This window comes from Typopeltis vanoorti, chromosome 15, assembly GCF_054136105.1.
Source record: "Typopeltis vanoorti isolate ZY-2024b chromosome 15, IOZ_Tvanoo_1.0, whole genome shotgun sequence".
In the NCBI taxonomy this organism is placed as follows: Eukaryota; Metazoa; Arthropoda; class Arachnida; order Uropygi; family Thelyphonidae; genus Typopeltis; species Typopeltis vanoorti.
This window is the reverse complement of record NC_143563.1, coordinates 76,970,249-76,994,716: the sequence shown is the minus strand read 5'-3', so window position 1 is coordinate 76,994,716 and position 24,468 is coordinate 76,970,249. Positions and strand designations below refer to the sequence as shown.

Here is a 24,468-nt window from a genome sequence, read left to right as displayed (position 1 = left end):
AATTTATCCCGAACACCCTGTATATATATATATATATATATATATATATATATGAATCAATATTCGGGGGAGTTAAATTTTTGAATTTACATAAAATCTTATATTATGTAAATTACTAGTTTTTTTTATTTGATTTATTCAGAGAAACTTTTTTTTCTCTGATTCTCCATCCCTATCTTTTCTGAAACCAACTGATTACGAACCAACTAAATCTCAACTTGAATCTGTCGATCAAGTTGCTTAATCTTATTCTATTCTTTCTCAAACATAATGACAATAAAAGCCTTCAATATTTATGAGACTCAAAACTTTTTGACATTCTGGCTTTTATCTAAACTTCAGTTAAATATCAAAAATCCTTCGGTATACAAACGAACCATAAATTACTGCAACCTTGATGGCTTAGCTCTTAACAAGATCAATGTTTAATCCGAGTTATCGCCTGAATGTTCTTTTACGTAATCGATGAAGTAAAACTTATCCTACAAGTTTCAAAGATCGTCTCTTGTATAACTATATAAAGAACTGCTTTTTCTCATTAGCCAATCCAGTATTTTTATTTGGTAGAGCTCGTTTTTAATTTTAGGCAACACATTTTTATAAGTGAATGACTTCAAGATGGAAGTTTTCTTTTTTATTCTGGTCTGTGGATGCTTAAATGGTGGTGAGAAGATCTTTTATTTTATGAAGTTATTCAACAATTAAGCTTTTGAATCCATCTTTAGAAAGAATATCATCATCATCATCATCATGCCTATCAAGGATTTAGGCCTAGCATGGCCTGTTCCGGCCTTAGAAGTCATCGTTGAATCGTTTAAGAGGACGTCCTGGTTTTCTTTTCCCTAATGGCTTGTACTTTAAGGCTCGTTTTGGTAATCTTTCTGTTTTCATTCTTTGAACGTGTTCCATCCATTTATGTTTATATTTTCTAATTTTTTCTATTACTGATTCCTGGTTTAATTCTTTCATAATTGATTCGTTTCTTTTGTGATCAAATACAGTGTACCTTGCAGTTTTTCTCATAAACTTCATTTCCGCTGTTATTAATCTTTGTTTGTCTTTTGGTTTTATTGTCCAGATTTCATTCCATACATTAAGACTGGTAGAACTAATGTATTGTATATTTTTATTCTGGTATGTTTTTGTACTAGATTTGGTTTAAATATAGAGTTAATGACATCTGTTATTTTTAAATATTTTGCAATTTTTAGGTTTATCATTTTTATATGAGATTATATATCCTAGGTAGTTAAATTAATTCACCCGTTCTAAAATCTTGTTATCTATTACTATTTTAGTTCTTTCTGGATCTTGTCCTTTAAAGGCCATAGTTTTTGATTTTTCTGTTGAAATTATCATACCATGATCTTTGGATATCTCATTTAGATTTAAAATAGCTTTCTGTAAGTTATCTTCAGAATTTGTAATTATTATTTGGTCGTCGGCAAAAAGGAGAGTGTTCAAGTTCACAGTAGGAGAAAGTTTAATACCTTGATGGAAAGAATATACTTTTATGTATTGTAATATGACTCAACATTCCACGTGGAATTGTTCTGTTGGTCACTTTGCTACATATTAAATGTAGATAGTGCGATAGAATTTAAAACATAACACCCAACACACTTGTACGATCAGGCATAAAGTTTGTTTAATATTTTAAGGGATATAACTGATTTTAAATTTAAAACAAATTCCAAAATATCAAATTTTCGAATTTGTTTTCGAATTTCGAAAACATAAAAATGATAAGTGAAGCCGGAAAAAAGAGAGAACGAGCGGAGAAGCATAACAAGAAGAGAAATATTATGTCTAGTCATCATCAGAATACATTGAGAGAGGCATTGAGTTCAGGAATGCCACCATTGAACCTCGCGAAATCTTTTGCAGTGTATTAATTATGGCAGCTGACACTATTGCGAGTAACTGATATCAAATGTGAAAAAGCCTGTGGATATGACAATTGGGTAATACGTCAATGTTTTCTGGGCAGATGGCAGAGTCTAAAATTTAAACGTTGCAGAAAACCAGATCGTCCTTCCCAAAAAAAGCACAGGGAAATAGCAAAAATATGTCTTAATGTGAATAACCAAGTAAGTATGTAGTCTTGAAAGTTTTCTGTAGTATTGTAGTCTTCTTTTCCCCCTTACTAAACAACAAATCGGACAACAAACACGTGCACTGACAGATATAGAAGATTGCAACCATAGGATTGCTGCTGTTCCTATTATTAACAGGTTAAAACAAAGCCAAGTTATTTAGCTGTGACAAATTTCTGAAAGTAATTATAGTAAAGGCAATGTGAGATAAGGAAAAAAACTATCAATCAATGGATCCTGTTTGTATCGTATCAATGATCTTGCGTGAATATTTGAAACAAATGGTAATTTTTCGGCGTTGTGGAAAGTATTTCCAACGAATACTTTTTTTTTTTTCATGATCTTCACGGGAGAGCTACTCATAGATGAAGTTATTGATTAATACCACGTCTAACGTTTCTTTGAGAACCATTTCCGGTTTGATTATTTATTGCAATATAATAAAAACGTTAAGTACCTTCAACTAATAAGTAGTGATCGTAAATGCTAATATAAGAAATATGCATTCAAGTGAACTTAAGAACGCTTAATTTAGCAATTTTTTAAAATTTAATACGAATGCTTAAAATTGATTTAATGTGAACTTTAAAAACTCAGTTATGTTATTTTTTTTAATTTAATAAAACGTTTAAAACTAATAATTTATTTAATAACAATAAATAAATAAATTATTGGTTTTAAACGACAATTTTAGTTTTAAATTAACAATTCTGAATAACATATTATTAACATGAAAATAGTATTTAAAAAAAACTTAAAACTAAACTAAACTAAAACAGGACCAGAACATTACAGTTTTAAAAGGTAAAGATGCTTAAAAAAAAAAAAAACCTTCGTCTGTAATTTTATACGCTTCATAAGATAATAAAAATAAAGTGTGTGAAATATTTTTAGAATATTTATTTAATTCCAACAAAATTTGAAAAAAATAATTAAAATTTTTTTAGAATTTTAGTAATTAACGCTAATTTTATAAACTTGCTCTAAACTGTGTCAGTATATTTGCTCCTCTGTACTTTTTTTTTTTCAGTTATTAACAAAGAGACTACATTAGAAAAAAACTCATCTAGTGGTTAAAATAGAAATCATAAGGTCTTTCTTTTGCCATGGAATTTATCGTGAAGATAAATTCCATGGCAAAAGACATAGACATCTAATTAATTATATTTAAAATATTATATTGTACTATTCATAACAATAAGAACACAATCATCATAAAAGTGAAGATGTTTATTACAGTTGCAATAAGAACACTTAAAACAGTGTTATTGACTTTAATATTATTATTACATTACGATATGATACAATTAACAACGCTATTAAATTACAGTAATATAACGATGAAATATTTTACTCTAACTAATAACGCTAAAAAATTAAATTGTTAGTTGATAACTCTCAAAGGGAAATTTTAATTATTTATTATAGAAAAGAGAATAGTAATAGTAGCATAATAGTCTTAAATATCAACTTATTATAAAGAATATAAAAAAAATAGTGATAATAGAACACTAACCGTAAACGATTTATCTCTTTATATTTATATAACCATAAACGATTTATATCCTTATAAGGACTGGCTTAAAGGGGCGAAGCAAGAATGCTTTTCATCTTCCCCGTTATCTGTAGAGGACAGTGTAGGGATAAGGTGTTATTGAGCTATTAAAGCTCTGATGATGTCATGGCAGGAGGGTAACAGCAATAGCCGAGCCTCAGTTAGAACTTCATTGGCTACAGCATTGCCATCCATTACCCTCCAAGGGTATTAATCATTAATCACGACATCTCACGGTCGATTTCTATATCACCCATCATCCAGCTCATTTATCTTAACAATTGACAATTGACATTTATGTCTTTAAGGGTGAAGCAAGATGCTTTTCATATTCCCCGCTATCTGTCGTGGTTACAGTGAGGATAAAATTTACGAGCAGTTTGCTCGCCCTGAATGGGCATGGAGATTATGCATCGTTATAGGAGGCTAATATAGTTTTTGGTCTTCTATATTTGAATATGTCCGTTGGCTCATATGCTGCAGCTTGTTGAATCAAATCATTGGGGTGTGTGGACGTCTTTAGAAAAAACTTGGAAGCTAAGGATTGTAGATAAGAGAGAATATATGGAATATTTGTGTCTCTATGGAGCTGGCTGTTTCTAACATACCACGGGGCGTTCAGAATCATTCTCAAGCACTTGTTCTGCACACGCTGAATCTTGATAATGTTAGCGTTAGAGGTGTGGCTCCAGGCTGGAGAGGCATAGGTGATTATGGGACGAATCGTCATCTGGTAAAGTTGCAATTTGATTCTGTTGCTGAGCTTGCTATTTCTATTAATTAGCGGGTAAATCTGAGCTATGGCTTTAGATGCTTTTGCACATGCAGACTTGATATGTTGGTTGAAAGATAGCTTTTTGTCGAGAATTACACCCAGGTAATTTGTTTCTGTCTGCCAGGGAATTTTAGTATTGAATAGTAACACATCTCCTGCAGGAGACATTGGCCTTTTTGAGAAAAGAACCGCTGAGCTTTTCAGGGGGTTGACTTCCAATCTCCACCTAGAGAACCAACCCTCCAGCTTTAGAATGTTTTCTTGAAGCTTTCTAGTAACGAAGTGGGGTCTGAGGGATCTGGTTAGTATTGCCGTATCGTCCGCATACAGCGCTAAAATGGAAGTCATCGGATTGTGAGGGATGTCTGACATGTATACAGAAAACAGCAATGGAGCCAGTAGAGATCCCTGTGGCACTCCAGCAAAGATATGGCGCTGGGACGATATAGAACCGTTAATTTTAACTTGCATTGTTCTATTCTGAAGATATGAACGGATTAGATGAACCATTTTTAGTGAGATGCCGGCTGAGATAAGTTTGTGCAGGAGTCCAAAATGCCAGATTTTATCAAATGCTTTAGATAGGTCTAGGAAAACAGCTCCTGTGTACTGGCGCCAGTTGTAGCTGGTGATGATATATTCCACAATTCTATGGATTTGCTGGGTAGTACTATGGTGTTGCCGAAAACCAAACTGTTCTTTAGGGAGGATGTTTAGGTCATTTATTGAGGTTTGGAGTCGTGAGAGGATGACCTTCTCTGCAATCTTACCCAGGTTGGAGATGAGACTGATTGGACGATAATTCTGCGGTAAGTGTGGGTCTTTGCCTGGCTTATGTATAGGAATCACATCAGCCAGTTTCCAGGTGGAAGGAAAATAGTGAAGTCTTAAGATTGCATTTATTATACTGGTCAGATGCACTATAGCTTTTCGGGGCAGCAGCTTGATCACCCTGTTTGAGATGCTGTCTGGTCCAGGAGCTTTATTGTTCTTAAGTTTTTTAATAATATCATATAATTCAACAGGTGATGCGGGTGCAATATGATCAGCACTGGTATCCGGGAGGTTTAGTGCATGTCTAACCTGTCTGTGGATTTTATACAGATGATTGAAATCAATGTTGTTATAAGATGGTTTGCACTGATCCTCAAGATTTTTAAGTATGGCTTCTGCCTTATCTGCATCTGTGTGGATTAGGCCCTGGTTTGAGATTATAGGGGGGAGGGATCTGTTTTTGTTTTTGATGTTTCTCAGTAGGCCCCAGATAGAGTGATCAATAGGTGAGATAGAGGCTAACTTTTTATCCCAAACTTCGTTTCTATGCGTTTTAAGTGCATCTCTTGCTGCTCCATTCAATCTATTAAGCACTGTCTTATCCTGAGGAGCGCGAGTGTTACGAAATCTCTTCCTAGCTCTGTTCTTCTCTCTGATCAGGTCCATAATGTCCTCAGGCAAACGATCAGGCTTGGGAACAGGTTTCTGGAAGGTTGCAACCATTATAGCGGACTTAATCTGTTGGGTGAGGCTAGTCACTGCAGAATCCACATCTTCTGGTGTGCATATGTGTGGGACGGGTCCTATTTGATCCCGAAGTGCTTTAGACAATCTCTCCCACGATATGCCTGAATGAGGAGGAGACAGGCATTCTTGTTCTCCCAATTGCAGTAGAATTGGGTTGTGATCCGACGACAGCTCGTTTAGTGATGTAAGGCTGTACTGTAGTTTAATGTCTTGCAGGATGGCTATATCCAAGATGTCAGCAGTGCCAGATGTACTGAGATGAGTTGGTTCGGTAGGTCCAGCCACAACAGCATGGTTTAATCCTGTGTAGCTAGAAAGGATACGACCATTTTTGTTAGTGGATTTACTGTTCCAAGCAGGATGCTTTGCATTGAGGTCTCCAGCGATGATGATCGGTCCTTTTACTCCAAGGATGGCATCCAGATCTGAGGTCAATAATGTCTTTAATGGAGGGTTGTAAGCAGAAAAAATTTTGAGGTTCCCAATTGAGTTTGTGAGAACATTGATTCCTGTGATTTCGAGGTTGGTGGTAGTAGGGTTGGTTATTGAGTGATGATTGATATAGCTTTTGATAAGAGTGGCTGTACCTCCACCTCTATACCCAAGCCTGTCGTTTCTGTAAATCTGATACCCTCTGATTTTCAGGGTGTCAGCAGGCCTCAGGTGAGTTTCATTAATTAGCAGTATATCTGGGTTGTATCTATTATTAAATTCCTGGATTTCTAATAGTTTGTTTTTTATACCGTTGGCATTCCAACCGATAATCCTAAGAGAGTTTGGGACGATTTTTTTTCTTATGCATCAGAGAGTGCAGATAATATGGATTGGGTTTGCTGTAGGAATCTTTTTGTGACACTTAAGGATGGATTTGAGTTGCTGAAATCCTGGAGCATGTTTGCAAGAGAAGAGGTGATAACAGCTGATAGATTTGAGTGTGGAGTATTCCGGTTCTGGGTTTGTACTATCTGTTTGGAGCGGGCCACATCAGCATATGTTCTTACTTGATGTTGAAGATTCGTTTTCTTAAGGGGCTCAGTTAATGATGGGCGAGCACCAGTTGTCATGTTCTCACTCTTGGAGAACTGAGTAGCCTGAGCTTCAGGAACTCTCGCATTAGATGACGAGGTAGATTGATGACTGGGATCATTCCATCTGTTTTTGGGATGATGCATACACCCTCTATAATTAGCAGGGTGGGGACCCCCACAATTAGCGCACTTAGCCGGGGTGGTTTTTGGCTTGGCGCAGGTGTTTGTGGGGTGATTCTCGCCACATTTTACGCATCTGAACTGAGCTTTGCATAGCTTCTGGGCATGGCCAAATTTTTGGCACCGGTGGCACTGCCCAGAAGATGATTTCTTTCTCAATGGTTCTGTGGTGATTTTGAGTCCACAGATTGATTTTAAATTATAAATGTCTTTGTAGATGTTATGAATTTCTACTAAGACTAAAGGCATAGGTGTCTTATTTGATCTAAACATTCTAGTGACCTTTATGGGGGGTAGTTCCTGTAGGTTAAGGTCAGTAACTATTTCATCTGTGTCAATATCCTCAGAGACTCCTCGTAAGACTACTTTCAGATTTTTTTCAGAGGCAAGTGAAAATGTGTGATATTGGGTTCCTCTAGTATCCAGTTCCTTTGTAAGGTTTCTATAGTCAGCCACCGTGGTGGGCTGAATTCGTATTCCCTCGTCTGCATTTTTAGCAGACGTGTAATGAATTTGTGAATTTGCCATGATGGTTCTGAGTGTTGTCCATCTCTGCTTTTCCCTTAGGATAATCGGTGGCACCTTTTCATTGTGGGAAACAGAGGGATCTGAAATGGGAACATCCTCTTCCATACCAACAACATTTGTTGATTCAGCAGCAAGAATTTTTCTCTTCTTACGTGCGTGAGTTTCTTCTTGATCAGAAGGATTAGAGGTAGAGACAACTAGATTGAGTTTTTCCTCCACTTGTGGGGAGTCTTCATTTTCCTCAACTTCAACTTCAGGTGAGGAATACAAATTTAAGTAGCCGGGCCAATCCCGTTCAAACTTTTTGAGGAGCTTTTTAATAAAACTGAGTGCTAGCTTTTTATCGAGTGACTCAATAATAGTGTCGGGGTCAATCATGCTAGTAGGCCATGTCAACTTGAACTTCTTTTGTAGTTTATCAATGAGTTCAAGAGCTGGCTCTCTTTCGAGCAGATCAGCAAATACGTCCAGGTCAGGCACGCTCATATCGATTTAGTTGCGTATGTGCGTTAATAAAATATCCCGCAGGTCTAAAGACCTGCCAGCAGAAGTTTTTGTAAAATATCCCGCAGCCGCAAAGGACTACCAGCAATATCAAGCATAGGCGCGTCAACTAGCAACAAGATGTTAAAATACAACAACGACACTAATGGCAGTAGGCCTAGCGTATCGCCTTTGCGAAGTCAGTTGACTTACCTTGTATGGGAAATAAAATGTAAAATGCCTGTTTATTGCGGCAAGCAAATAACTGATATTACTAATGAATATAAGCATAAATCTCTGAAAACTTATCAGTCAAATACACAATTCACCATCAATAACACACGACACAAAACACTAACACGCGAGCCGCCATTTTTCCACTCAGTCCTACTCTTTATCTTAACACGCCTTTATTTAATTGGATATTGTAACATGATGACGATAAATATAAGGTGTGTTAAATCTTATTATAATATTTATTTAATTTCAAAGTATTTTGAAATAAACAATTAGAATTTTATTAATTTGATTTAGTTACAAGAATTTAATATTTATAATAAGTTAATAACTATAAAAATTGATAAAACAGATATCCGATAATTAATAAATTATTTTAGTAGCACAATTTTAGTATAAAACATCTAAATAATTTTATTTCAAAATTTGACCAATTTGTTTTAACTTGCATTATGACTTTTTAATTTTAATTTAAATAAAAAATTAAATATGAAAAATAGGTATCTTTTATCTTTTTATAATTTATTCCCTATTTATGCAATCCTTATGTATTATCCTTATAAGTATCTTTATATATTACAAAAAAAAAAAAAAATGTTTGTCATATAAGGTAAGTGTGAAAAACAATCAAGATTTACTTTTCCTGTAGAATCATCTTCGTAAAGTTAAAAATTAAAATAAAATGGAATGTCAACAGCAGTTACAGAATTTATAAATGATCGCAGCGTGGAAAAACATTTTCCTTGTATTAGCCACTTTTTCCTTGGCAAACATAGTCAAGGGAGATGGAGTCAGTATTTGTGGAAGACTGCACAAACTGTATAGTCAGAAAGTCCCTTCACCCATTTCCTGTACCCTAAGGAAGAACTAAACCTACAGAAATAATTATTAAAAAAAAAAAGTTTTCCATGCTCTTAGTGAAAGCGCACAAACACACGCGCGCGCGTGATATCATAAATTGTGCACACTGCGCATGCGGGCTTAGTGAAGTGATGTAAAGTGTGACTGACCATGCAAGTGCACGTTATTTGTAAGTCAGATTAGGTTAACAACCATCATGCGCTCCATTTTTTATGGCGTTGAAACAACAACAACAATTTTTTTGAGAAATACAGGGCTTATCCAAATATTGAACATTAGTGATAAGACAGAATGGAGATCAAGTTTGAAGCCTGTAAATGTATTTTATTAAATTCATGGTTAGTTTAACAACACAGTAAGTGTGCAGAACTCCTGAAATAACTTTAATATTTTTTTCGCCAGCTAATGTAGTTTCTCTAGAACAAACTAAAATAAAAAAAAGTATAACAATAAAATAAAAAAAGATAAATTAAATCAGTTAATTTATTTATATTTAATACCGATGTGTTCCTTTTCAAATGGTATCTATTTATAGCGCTGTACACTTGCATTTCGTCTTGTCCACATTTGATATTTTATACGTTTGGTAACGGAAACTTTTTATTTACATCCAAACGACAGACTTGCTAACAAAAAAGGTCCAATTACATTTTCCTCATTCTTGCACAATATTTTCAGGCATTCTGGGAGCTTCAAGATTCCAGAGAAGTGCTGACACCTGTGGAGGTAGTAAATATAGCTACAGCGGTGACAGAATTGTGGGTGGTCGCGAAGCGTTGCGGGGAGAGTTTCCTTGGCAGGTAAGGTCTGTTTTTAATAAGTCATTGCTATTATCACGTTCAGTGTGTTTATTCGAGGAATATCTTAAAATGCGATCATCAAAAATAGCAATGAAAATGTGAATTGGATATATTCTATTAGGGTTGATTTAGTTTCTAAAGATGAACACATCTATTTTTCAGTTATTTTTATTATTATTTAAGAATAATTTTACGCCACACAAATGACGTAAGAAACCTTTATTATATTTAAATTTAAATATGATTTTTCGATGTTTTTTTTAAGTATAGAATGGATTAATTAATCTATCTGATCAAATATAGTCAATTTCGTCTAAAAAATAGGAAAATAGACATAACATTTATTATTAAAATAACATTAATAAAATTTATTATAAATTATCATGACATGGCGAATAATTAGCACTTCTTTCCCTTTACTACCCTTTTTTGTCATAATTAATTCTGTTTTTTATTTTATCATTTGATATAATTTTATAATTTTCATTTGTTTATTTTCTTACATTTTAAAACAATGTTTGGATATAATTCGATGATTATCTATAACCACGTTTTCTTTATATTTATACATGTAGTTTACAAGTTAACTCGTTCGGGGTGCACACTCGTGAAGAAGCAGGATATATTTTTAATAGATGTAATGTTAAAAATACGAGTCCGCGCGGTTAGCCCAGTGGCTTTGCGCCTCGCAACTATATAAGCCTGGGGAAGGAGTATCCCAGCTTCGATTCCCTTCGAAGACGTGAGGAACTGGAGGATCTTCCTCAGGCATAGCCAAGTTAGCCGGGCGTGGGCAGTGGGGTTTTTTCCGCCCAGTGAACATACGCCTCTACAGCCAAATATATCCCCCCCCCCCCAGCGACAAGTCGGTTGGGAGTGGTACTAACAAGAAGTCGGTTGATAAATTTCGTCTCGGTGAGATCACCCGCCGCTTATTGGAGGTTTTGTATGTTTTGTCTATAGAGTAGGGTTCCGGGGGAAAAAAAGTTACCTTACTTTTCAGAAACCCCTCGTATTATCAATTTATTTATATTTATGTATGTATTATTTATTTCACTTAATACAATACAATTTTTAAATTTAAATTAAACACAGTTTAAATCAACTTAAACATTTTCCGACTAAACATTTAAAGAAATACATTTAGATCAAATAGGTAGATATACCTTGCGGTGTCGAGGGTTTGTTAATCATCTTATCTGCGCGGACGTAGATATGTATTGTAATAGATATTTCAACGATCACTCTACACACAGATATTTGCAAATATAGAATATTGTATTATAGTTAATGTACTGCATTTCAATCATGTGATTAGAATGACGCAGTAATTGTAGGAGAACACGTCATGCGATATTTTATTTCATAAACTCCAGAATTAGCGCGTGGGCATTCTATAAAATATTTTTCTACTACAACGGTCTTTCAACTAGTTATTTAACATACAGTTCTCTCACTTCGGTCTATTCATATTATCCCCTTTTCTCTTCTTTCCTTTCTTGTCTCCCGTAGGCGTCATTTAAAAGACAAATACCCGGTGGAGCTTTCGTTCAAGTTTGTGGAGCTACAGTACTGAGTGAATCATGGGTTATCACAGCAGCGCATTGTATTAACGGGTAAGTACTGTTTAAAATAATAGATCTAGTATTGGCTTTTTTGAAAATCTAATAAACGGATTTTAGGGGTTTCATTTGTTAATCTAAAGAGCAATAGAAAGAAATATTCATTTGTCAAGTGATATGGAGAAGAGAAATATCTCACCCTTCTCTCCCAATTTGGCTCTTTGATCCCTCACTTTTACATAACCGTGCAGAATGCTGGATTCGTGAACTCGTTACAGTTGCATTCCAAAACTGTACTTGTATACTTTAAAAAGTACTTATTACGATACATTACTCACTAGTATGGTGTAAGGCATGCTAAATCTGTAGTACTGTCTGCGTGTCGAATATCATTAATTTTCAGTGTCATTTATGATAGACACCTTCCCACAAGCTGCCGTAGCTAATCACTCAGTAATTGCAGCGAATGAGTACACGCATGAGAAAGCCGAAAGAGATGCGTTGTTGTGGTGGTCGTTTAATGGTGGCACACACACACACACACATTTTATGAATCAAAAATTGTCGTAATCGAGAGAAGAATGCCATTTATGCACCATAAAGGAACACTTAAATCATAATGATTTCGATAAACTATTACTAATGCATAAATTATTACTCCTCTTTCTCTTTTCCGAATTCTTTATGGTGTTTTCATATCAACAGATGTTCTTTCCTGGAATTTACGTAGGATGTGGGGGTTAAGGCGCTTATAGAAAACCACCTACAGACAGTGTCCGCTCATCTATTGGAACTTCAAAGCTGTAATTTTTCCTGCATTCCGTTTCCGGGCCATTAATTCAAGTGACACGATTGTATTGTAACGCGAAGTTTAAAAAAAAAAAATTAAAAGAAAAAAAGTGCAAACAAAATAACACACGCGCTTGCACGTGCTAATATAAACAATTTTATACTAATCGAGTCTTCTGATTGTCATGTTTCCAAGCCTATTAAATATTTGAGAATGAAACTGATTATGAACTTTCCTGTACTATTTGCAATGAATTTCCTTCAAAAATGGTGAGTACCAGCTTACTACCGAAGAAAGAAATTTAGCCATTGTCAGCATTTATCTATTTTTTTTTTCTTTCTTTGCTTCATACGCTGCAGTTCATATGTTTTACGAATTTTTTATGGGTCACAAAGAGTTGAAATTTGGAAAATAAACTAGACATAACCTACACTGTCTGATGTGCCCTTTGAAGAAATGTTTAAAAATAAATATTTATTTATCCGGTTGGGTTTTGACATCTCTTTTCGTGTGGTTCCGATGCTACATACATGAAGTTAAAAGAAAGATCATAAAATATCACTACTTCTTTGGAATAACGTGGTGAATTGTTGAACCCCAGGGAGGATTTAGCTCAACATTCTGATCTTACAAATCAATTATATGGCTGATATTTTTGACTACGGCATCGAATAAAATAGGGTTTTGACACTTGGAACCTCTTAAGGTAGTCGACAGATTTTAGAAGCTGCCAAAAAAAAAAAAAAAAAAGGAAAAAAAAAAAGCATAACGCACAGTGTTATGAAAATTCAATTATCACTAATATTTTATGCATATATTATATATTAGATGCATTTTAATCTTGCATACATATTTCATCGCAATTCATTGTTCCGTATCACTAAATTGAAGTGTATTTAAATTTAACTACTTTGTAACATTCTGTTAATATTTACTGATATTAATTCATGTGTTATAAAAAGACATCGGACAGTACGTAAACTTTTTTTTATTGTTATATTTAGAGGCTCAGCTGCAAATTATGAAATTGTCGTTGGTTTGCATAACCAAAATGAGAAATCACCAACCACCTTCACTCACAAAGTAAGTTTTTTATTTATTAAATTTTAAATTTATTAAATTTAATTAAAATTAATTTAATTAAATTTAAGGTAAGTTTGTAAATTTATTAAATTTACTTATAGTCCTTATAAGGACTGGCTTAAAGGGGCGAAGCAAGAATGCTTTTCATCTTCCCCGTTATCTGTAAAGGACAATGTAGGGATAAGGTGTTATTGAGCAATTAAAGCTCTGATCATGGCAGGAGGGTAACGGCAATAGCCGAGCCTCAGTTAGAACTTCATTGGCTACAGCATTGCCATCCATTACCCTCCAAGGATATTGGATGACTCTCATAAATTTACTTCATTCATTTTTAATTTTATTATTCGAATATTATATAAAAAGCAAATAAGTGCATAAAGAAAAGAATTCATAAATTATTTTTATATATTAAACTGTATTATTATTTATTATATTCATTGAGATAATATGAATTCCTCTTTTTTTCTAAAGATGTAGTTTAATATTTCGATCTTAATCGTTTCCTTCTAATGAAATATTAGAAATCAGAGTAATGTAATAACGATTGTAGATTTGGATTATAAAGCTATTGACTTGTTAATCAGATGAAGCATTTTTTTTTTTTTTTTTAGTTTTAATTGTTTGGAATCCTCTAAAGCTTTTTGATGATTTTTTATGTCGCACGAAACAAAAATTGCCTTATCGAAGAAGTTTAGGTTTTTTTTCAAGAAAAAAAAATCTAAATGTCATACAGAATGAAATTTACACTGTTTGAAAAAGGAAATCTTCATATATATTTGCAGAACTTTTGTCGTAAATGAATTTAATGTTTATTTTTATTTGATTTTATTTGCTTTTCCTGCATGATGGCTGAAGTTGTCCGTGATAGTGTAAATAGATGAATTGAGCTTCTTCTTCTTCTTTTTTTTTTTTTCCTTTTCTTGAATCGACGATTTCGTTTCTACGTTGGTTATAGGACTTTCATAACTGAAATAAATTTTTGACAAATATATGTGAAAAAAAAAAAAAATTATGCCCCGCCTGTGATAGTACAGAAACAGATGATAGTGTTACGGGGTCCTTCGAGTACAGTTCTCAGAAATCGACCTTTCGAGGTAAGAACAACACCGGTTAAAGATTCTGAGAAAACATTTTACTCTCTGTTCTCTAGAAACTTCGGTTACTGAACACGATTCCACCTAACACCGCTATATTATTAACATTTTTTGTTGAAACATGATGGATCATCTTATTGTACGTGAAACCTGCCTATCGAAACTTTGCAATAGTGGGTAAGAAGGGGAAAGAATAAGACATATGGGAAGAAAATATCTTTGGGAAATAAAACAGCAAATTTATACTGGTCTATCCACACCGACAATGGAAAACTGAGAATTGTTCCCCGAAAAAAGTAATTAAAAATAAACATTTAATTGCTTGAGTTCTACCACTTGAGTTCTACCGCTGGCAGTTTTTTGTTGTCCCCCATCCATAAAACAGACAAAACGCGCGTAATGTATGGGCAACATCTGCTGTTAATGGCGGTAGATGGAGAGGGATTCAGTGATGTCGACTATGAGTTGTGTGATGTATCCTTGCGCAATGAGTTCTCGGACTCCTTGGGGATGCCGCGTAATAATTATAATAATAAAAATAATAATCGTTGGCCGGATTGCATATACAAAAAAAAAAACAAAAAACAAAAAAACGAAATCTCTTCATGGGAATTCTATAGAAAGATACTTTAAAAATAAAGAAAATTTTTAATATTTTAGGCAGAATAAGAACATTTTTATTAAACTTTAGGATGAATTTTAGAGAGGGGAAATACTTAAACACTCTTTTTTTATTTAAAGGTCTCAAAAATAATTTTTCACCGAGGATTCAACCGGGATACCTACCAGAATGATATCGCCCTTGTAAAAGTCTCTACACCCATTGATATCCAGGGTTCCAATGGCTATATCAACACTGTTTGTCTGCCACACAAAGATCAGTCCGTTTCTGGTTATGTAACGATTTCAGGATGGGGAGAAACTTCAGAAGGTAAGTTTGTAAATTTAAGTTACTTTAAAAAGCTCAGTTGGAAGACCACTGCAGTTTATTGATTTTTTTTTAAATCTTAATTTTAAAATGTCATTTTGGTAATTCATAGTCAGCAGAATGAGTCGCCCAACTAGGAAACTGCACGAGACATTTAATGTTTGCAATATCTTATTATTTATCTACTTTATAGTTCTTCAAAATCAAACCAGTAAGAGGTGTAGATTCAGGCAAGCATTCGCTACGCAAAGATAAACCGTACAACTAATTATAAATTAAAAAGCGAGTGATTTATTTAAAATGCATTGTTTACATCAGCATAGAGGTAATTAAAACCGTGGAGTCGTGTTGTGTTGTTAGGTCTGCTTTTTATAACTTATTTCCACAAGGTATTCCATATAGTTATTATTTCTTTTTATTTTATTTTTATTGTATTGAAATGAATAAAATGTATTATATAATTTTATTCAATGCTAGCGAATTAATTAATATAATTAATTAATTCAATGTCCTTGTTAATATTACCCAGTAAGCATATCTATGGTAATGATAGCGCTTTAGTTCGTGACGCGAAACACGGATTTACAATAGCCAACATATCTCAATTATGTTTAATTGAGAGAAAATATTCATTTAATCTGTAAAGTTTTGTAAAGAAATGAAATTATTGTACATAACCGCTAGCAAAAAAGAGCGATTGCAGCCACACGACTTTGTTGTTACCAGCCCGCCACCTAGGCATTAAATTAAAACTTATTTCCGTTCGTGAAGTACTGATATCCGGTGCGAGGCATCCTGTGAACATAAGTGAAATGTTTTCTTTACGAAGAGGCGCTGAAATGTAATTAAGAATTGATAAAAATAAAAAAAAAGTAAACAATTATATAATTAAATTTTATTTATTATCTTGGTTAGTAATAGTTGCATACCCGAAAGCTGATTTGCTGAGTTTACCATATCAAATTCAACAATCTTTTATGGTAATATGAAATATCTATGTAAGAATTCACATTTATAAATTGCGATAATAATTACAAATAAATTGGAAACATGTTGCTTGATTTTTCATATAAATCAGCTACAGTTACTTTTTTTTTAACATTTCTAAACCAAGCTATATTTTTGTAATTGTAAATAATACTTCAAGATGTTTTTTAAGTGCTTTCATTTTATTTATTATAACATATAATTACTATACCATTTTTTTAAATGTTATAGTAATTTAAATATTTATATTTACTTTACATTGACAATACACAAAATAATTATACATCATAACTTGGAACTTCTTTGGGAGATGGACCGAGTCCTTCACTCTTCATTCCTTCATCTGATTTTAGCTTGTGTGTGAGGGGATTGTTGTGGGTAATTTACCCGTTCATTGTGAGCATTGAGGCTGTATCAGCTTTCTCTTGCGATGGAGAATTTCGTTTTTTTTATGTTTGAAACGATCTGAGGGCTTGTAGTCCGCTGCCTGTCGAACTAGCTGATTTGGGTGATTATCCGTGATATATCCCTGAATTTCTCCACAATGCTTGTCATGTAGGTCTTAATATCTGGAAGATTGGCTTGTTGATGTAACTGGATGTTTCTGATGAATCATGGGACATTAAATGCCATTCTTAGGCATTTATTCTGTATTATCTGAAGTCTGTTGATGTTGCTTTTAGTCGTGTGACCCCAGGTTGGAGAGGCGTAAGTTAGTTGCGGTCTGATTACCGATTTGAAAAGGAGGATTTTGTTGCTTATGCTTAGGAAGCTGTTCCTATTCAAAAGTGGATATAGCTGTGCTATGGTCTGACTTGCCTTAGTGGCGACACTATCCATATATGACTTGAAATTTAGACGTCTATCAAGATGAACTCCCAGTTTGGTAGAATTGCGCCAAGGGATGATTTTACCAAACATTTGTATGCTTGTATTCGGTTCTGCTTTACGTCTGGTGAAATGTACTGCAGAGCTTTTGTTTGGATTAATTGCGATACGCCACTTGGTGTACCAATCCTCCAATTCACTGATTGCTCTCTGCAGCTTGATTGTGGCCAGGTGTGGACGGAGGGATCTGGCTATAATAATTGTGTCATCGGCATATAGAGCGGTGATAGCTGGGGACAGTTTGGGGAGATCTGCAATGTATATGGAGAAGAGTAGGGGAGATAGCAGAGAGCCTTGAGAGACTCCGGCCGTGATTCTCCTCTCTGTGGATCTGATACCGTTGAGTTTTATTTTAAATTTTCTGTTATTTAGATATGATTTGATAAGTAGAACTAGTGGCAATGGAATACCAACTTCGTGTAGTTTAAAAATTAGTCCATGATGCCACACTCTATCAAATGCCCAGGAAAATGTCCAGGAAAACTGCGATGTCCAGGAAAACTGCGCCAGAGTGTTGGTGCCATTCATACCCTTGGGTTATATGTTCGATAACTCTGTAAATTTGTAGCGTTGTGGAGTGATATTTCCTAAAGCCGAATTGTTCATCTTGAATGACATGGTTGATATCTGTTGCCTCTTGAACCCGTGTGAGAATAGCACGTTTGTCTATCTTACCTATGCATGAAAGAAGGCTGATTGGTCTGTAATTTTCAGGAAACTGTGTATTTTTTCCAGGTTTGAGAATTAGGAAAACGTCGGCAATTTTCCATCGCTCTGGGAAATAAGCCGACGACGTTAGCCGGAGGATGGTATTAATGATGGCTACCAGATGCATAACCCCTTTGCGGGGAAGTAACTTGAGTATCTTGTTTGTTATTCCATCTGAACCCGGAGCCTTTTTTGTTATTTAGTTTTCTTAAAATCTCATATATTTCTGTTGTGACACGGATTTGTTGTTGGATTGGAGTGAGGCATTTTGAGTTATTTTACGCACTTGGGTGTGAATTTTACTTATGAAATTTATATCTGTATTGATATAATTGGGGCTGCATTGTTTTTCTAAACTGTCAGCAAATGCTTCAGCTTTTTTCTCGTCGTTGTAGACAACATTAGATTCACCTTGGATTGGAGGAAGTATAAAACTCTTTGAACGGAGTGATTTCATCATTTTCCATATTGATTGATCCTCTGTGTTTAATTGGTGAATTTTGTTATTCCAGAGTTAGTTACGGTGGTTCTTTAGGGCATATCGATCCTGGTTTGTTGCTCTATTGACTGCTTGTTTATCCGCTGGATCCATTGTTCCCTAATATTGTCTTCTTAATCTGTTTTTCTCTTGGATAAGACGTTTTATATCCTCTGGGAGTTTATTTGATGGTGTACATTTGGCTATATTTGTTACCTGTGTTATAGCTGTCGGTACTTGTTTTTCAAGAGTTTTCACTGCTTTGTCTACATCTTCGGCAGACGTTATATGCGGTATTGGACCAAGGTTTTCCTGGCAGGCTGAGGGAAGTTGTTTCCAATTTATAAATGTGGTGGTGTTTTCCGTTAAATCTTGTATGGTGCTTAGTTGTAATATGATGAGTTATGATTAGAACTTAAGTCGCTGATTGCTTGTATCTGATAGCTGTGCGCTATGGTTTTTAATATAGCTATATCTAGTACATCAGGACGTCCGGTTGCTCCGTAATGTGTGGGTTCAGTGGGTCCTATTACTGTTATATTTCTTGAAGTGGTGTAAGAGTTGAGTATTCTTCCGTTAATATTTGAATTTCTGCTGTTCCAGACTGAATGTTTGGCATTAAAATCTCCGGCTATAATCACTGCTCTGCCTGTGTTTAGCATCACATCTAAGTCAGATTCAAGGAGTTTTTTATTTGGGGGGGGGGGGGTTGTAGGCTGCATATATATCGTAATGCTGCTTGTGTTTTCCATATGCATTTCTATTCCTGTAGTTTGGGGTTCGGCTATTGAATTATGATGCAGCATCCTCTATATTCGTGGAGTGTCTTAATTCTGGTTCAGTCAACATACTTCCATCATTTAAATCATCCATCCTATCCTCTGTCACTGCTGTAGGGGGGGAATGTATCTAACAGCTTTACTTTCCCTGGCCAGTTGTCGCTCAATAGTTTTCCTAATCTTTGGAATTCTCTGTAAACTTTTTCGAATATGCTTTCATTGAGAGGTTTTGACATGTCTGATAGGAGGCAACAACTCTGTTAGAATAAAGTTTGAGAAATGGGTCCTAGAGCCCAATGTAAATATCCCGTAGATCAAATCGATCTACTAGCATAGGTAGTAAATATTTCACAAAATGAAGAACGCTTACCTCTACATATCATTCGGAAATCCAAAAATATCACACTAATCAAAACGCGAGACTGATACGCGTACGCAAGCCGCCATTTTTCCTCTCTTTTTCTACATCACCATACTTGTAACTTGTAACTTCTGTGGCTTGATGGACCTCAATTCCACGGATTATTATCCCTTCATCGCTAGGAAATAGATTTGTGTTAAAGATTAACGAGCTTGGCTCACCCTATTCAGGGCAGTGCGGGAGCGCCTGAACCAAAAAGCAGAGAAGCTTTCGGGCGCTTAGAAAACTTCTGAATGAGTTGCTTGGGATGAAAAGCGGCTTAAGTGAATAAGTAGTGGAAGTGTTGCGGAGCAACGAGAAAATATCTGGGATATCAGAAACGATATGCAGGAGAGCATGTCACTTGTTGATCATGGAGAAGATGACTTGGGTATTCCTGAGGAATTTGTTGGTGTCGGCTTGGTTAGGGTTCATTTTGCTAAAGGCTGTTAGCATCTCCCCTAGTGAGGCAGCAAGAATCAGTGCAGGGCTTTGGCTATAAGGCTTCCGAGGTATAATATCTATTTTCATATTAACATATCTATAATATCATTTTTTCGAGATCATAATCAACAAGCACACACTAGGCAAACGCCACTAACCATATCCTCCGACTCTACATCACCATAGTCCTTATAGAAGGACTGGCTTAAAGGGGCGAAGCAAGAATGCTTTTCATCTCCGTTATCTGTAGAGGACAGTGTAGGCATAAGGTGTTATTGAGCAATTAAAGCTCTGATCATGGCAGGAGGGTAACAGCAATAGCCGAGCCTCAGTTAGAACTTCATTGGCTACAGCATTGCCATCCATTACCCTGCAAGGGTATTGGATTGAATGAATCAATCACCGCAACTCACGGTCGATTGATCACCCCATCCTCGTCCCTTATTACTTATTGAACAGCCTACGTATTTAGATATATTTATTATATAATATTATACATACTGCATAATGTTATTTATTGTTATTATATTATACGTAATAAAATTATAATAAAAGTTATATTTTAAATTGAGTTATATTATATGGTAATTTGTAATATTTATAATATTATATGTATCGTAATTACAGAAAATTTACGTGTGTTGATATTCATTACAGAAATTCTTTAAGTTGTTTTTTTTTCGGGTTATTATCCTAAGTATATACAAATTTTTATTCAAATATAACAGCGATATCACCGTGTTATTTCTTTGGTAATTCAAAGAAGTAAGACATATTTTGGGTCATGTTTGCCGAAGCAGATAAGATACTGCACAAAGTAATGTCTGTTTTAGTATGGGGAGAGTGGGTTCACTTCCAGTACAATATTGAAAACCGCCAAAATAAGCTTTTATGAATAATTCTAAATAATTTTCGTAAAATATTGCAATAGTCTCGTACTTAATCATGATCATCTATAGAAATGAATTAAGCACGATAAAAAAAATCTTATCAAAAAATTTCAATTCATAAGGTTTCTCCGTTGTTTTTTTTTTGGAAGGTTTCTTAAAGTTTAGAAACTAAAAAACATCAAACCATTATTTTTAACTATATTCATGGTTTTTATTGCATTATCTGAGGAATTCTACTAAAATACAGAAGAAATCTCACAAATTAAGAAGTTTTACATAAACCATTATACCGCACATTTTATTTTGCCCTCGTATGTTTGTAATTGCAATGTGGCATGTTTGGGCCTCTCTCTCTCTCTCTCTCTCTCTTGGGCCAAGGCGCGCGACGTACAGCATATTCTAACACGCAAACAGGATGATTAATAATAACCGTGAACTTTTTTTAAATCGTTCTGCACATACAGGTTCACGCACATTACATAGCATAAGTGCTGCGCAAGCGCAGAATGCGTCTAAGCAGATGACGCGAAATCTTCGCGTTGATTCATACAACCGAGCGGATAAGTAGAAATTTGGCTGCAGTTTCCATTCTCTTTTATTTCATTCATGAAGCAGTTTTTTTATGATTTTTTTTTTATCATTAAGGAAATTGACAAACTGAAAGGGTAATAAAAAATTTTAATAAGTTTATTCAAACGAATAAAGTGTAAATAAATAATTAAAAGTAATAAATGAATAAATAAATAAAGTATTAACTACGGGCGACAGAAGATGATTTATTTTCATTTAGAAAATTATTATTCTAATTGAAAGTAAATGGACATTATATATATATATATATATATATATATATATATATATATATATATATATATATATATATATATATATATATATATATATATATATATATATATATAATTTATTATTATTTTTTTTTCCTTGAATGTTTTTCTTTTATCTTTGGCTTGTTAGCCAAACTTTGTCTTTTACTTTTTCACGAGTATATAATTTAAAAATTTATTAAAAATCTAGATGGAATAGGTTCCGATACTCTTCAAACTGTTGATGTTCCGCTGATTAGTAAGACTTCATGCAAAAGATCATACGGAAAACTCCTTTTTGACAGCATGATATGTGCCGGATATACAACAGGAAAAAAAGATGCTTGCCAGGTAAATCAATATCCTCTGTTTATTGCCATTTATTTCTTCCTATATATATATCGGATGTCTGTATACTGACAGTTCTCATCACTGTGTGTGTGTGTGTGTGTGTGTGTGTGTGTGTGTGTGTGTGTGTGTGTGTGTGTGTGTGTGTGTGTGTGTGTGTAGGGGGGGAGAAGCATGTTTCTCGGTTTATAAATATAAATAAATAAATACAATAATTTAATTTCACAAATCAGCATACTAAATTCCAGTGTGTGTGTGTGTGTGTGTGTTATTATTCACTGTAGTTTGTTGGTGATAAACGATATATATATCTTAGATTTTTTAATGTATCTATTAAGAATTGCAATTCAGGTTACGTTCATCTTAACTTGGGTTTTCTTGTTACGTTGTTTACAAAGTCACTCATGAATATTCGCCAAAATTAACTTTGGGTTAATCGCTTGTGTCATTGTTTACTTTTTAAAATCAATTTACCAATTTTCAATATATAGTTATGAAAATGTATATTTGATGCCATTAATTAAAGTAATGAAATATTAATTTTAAATTAATATCTTCATTATTTTAAATGTTTTTTTTTTTTTGGTGAAAATGACATTTGACTATTAAAATTGCTTGTGTGCTTGCATTTCTTTACGCATGAGAGATAATCAGAATAAAACCATAAGAATTATACGTGGGTATCAAATTTTATTTGAAAATAGTTGTAATACGCATTTTAAAATTATATCCACGAACTTCTTTTCGAAGTAGTCCACTTAATAATAATCATCAGACTGTTCTTAAGGAGGTCCCGAACGAGTGATAATCCAATATTCAACATGAGGTTTAATGAGAGCGATATTTTTATTTGTTTCTTTATTGTTAGGATTTGGGTCTACCAGGTGGCAACAGTTGTCAGTTTTACTCTCACCCCTGAAAAGATCTGATTAGTAACAGTTTGTACTCGCTATCAGCAAATGCTTGAAGAATGGAGACTGGGTTCCCTTTCGTCTTCAAAAAGTTATTTAGGGCTAAAGGCGCTCTGCTTACTTTCTTTGAAAAGAAGATTTATTTCATTTATTCTTATATTTATTTATATGATAAGTATAATTTATTTTTAGTAAGCGGCATGTTTCTCTTTCACGATGAAGTGCAAATTTCTTTGTTTATTTCTATAGGGCGACTCAGGAGGACCACTGATAAAGCGTGTTAATGGTCAAGCTGTTTTAGTTGGCATCGTTTCATGGGGTAATGGATGTGGTCGTTCAAGATATCCCGGTGTTTATACACAAGTCTCCAGTTTTGTTGATTGGATCAACAGTGTTTTGGTTACTTACTGATTGATGTAACACAAATAAGCTTCTTACTAAAAGACAGAGTAGTATGTGTAAAGCAATAAATCAATAGATTTTAAATAAACAGCAAGACATCTAAATTGTTTCTTTGTGTGTAATTACGATTTAAAATTCTGTAATGCGAAATTAATTAAGTTCTATTAACTGCTCGTCCTTAAGGAAGAAATTATATACATATATTATAATGACCACCACTACTTCACGTGGTTCTCTGCTCTCACCCTCCCCCAAAGAATTTTTATTGCCTTGTTCCTGTTTCCATCGAATAATTTTTACACATAATATAATGTAGTACAAAAGTAAATGTTTATTTTACTTTTCTACTTTCTAAGTAATAATTACTTTATTTTAAGAAATTAGTATGTTAATTAATAACTCTGATAGATATCAAAGGGTTGTGTATTAGGGAACGCAATATCAAAGACAAAAAAAAAAAGGTACCAGTGGGGGTTCCACAGAGCTCCAGGACCATTACTATTTAACCATTCCATCAATGATATTTTCACTGGAATTTAGAAAGATATTCACTTGTTTGCGAACGACGTGAAGCTGGGGGATGATTATTAAGTGTAATGCTATAGTTGGCTCTTCAGGAGGATCTCAATAAGAGAAAAGTGGGTAAATGGATGGGAATTCGAGTTTAATGGCGCTTGATGCAAGGCCTTGAACTCTGGGATCTGCAGATGGGGGACTGCGTACTCTAATGCGGAAGTATACTGGAGGAAGTGAATGAAGTATGGAATCTTGTGATTATTGTTAATTGAAATTCGAAATTCAAGGGACATATTGCAAACGCTGTAATGACACTCAAAAAGAATTGCTGCAATATTAAGCGTATCATTAATCAACAGAGATAAAATGACA

The 24,468-nt window shown here is 34.2% G+C and overlaps 1 protein-coding gene across 2 annotated transcripts; it reads left to right on the top strand.

Moving 5' to 3' along the window:
- The first annotated feature begins 558 nt into the window (after positions 1-558).
- LOC150098910 (trypsin-1-like) lies at positions 559-23,684 on the top strand. Of its 2 annotated transcripts, none has more exons than XM_090405577.1 (7): positions 559-664; positions 9,943-10,064; positions 11,577-11,680; positions 13,421-13,499; positions 15,335-15,524; positions 22,131-22,270; positions 23,428-23,684. In XM_090405577.1, exons 1-7 carry the CDS (start codon positions 619-621, stop codon positions 23,587-23,589), a joined length of 843 nt encoding a protein of 280 aa, XP_090261703.1. In that variant the 5' UTR covers positions 559-618; the 3' UTR covers positions 23,590-23,684. The 2 variants fall into 2 exon arrangements, with proteins under 2 accessions (XP_090261703.1, XP_090261704.1); XM_090405578.1 differs by having other exon boundaries at positions 589-661.
- Positions 23,685-24,468: the final 784 nt, after the last annotated feature.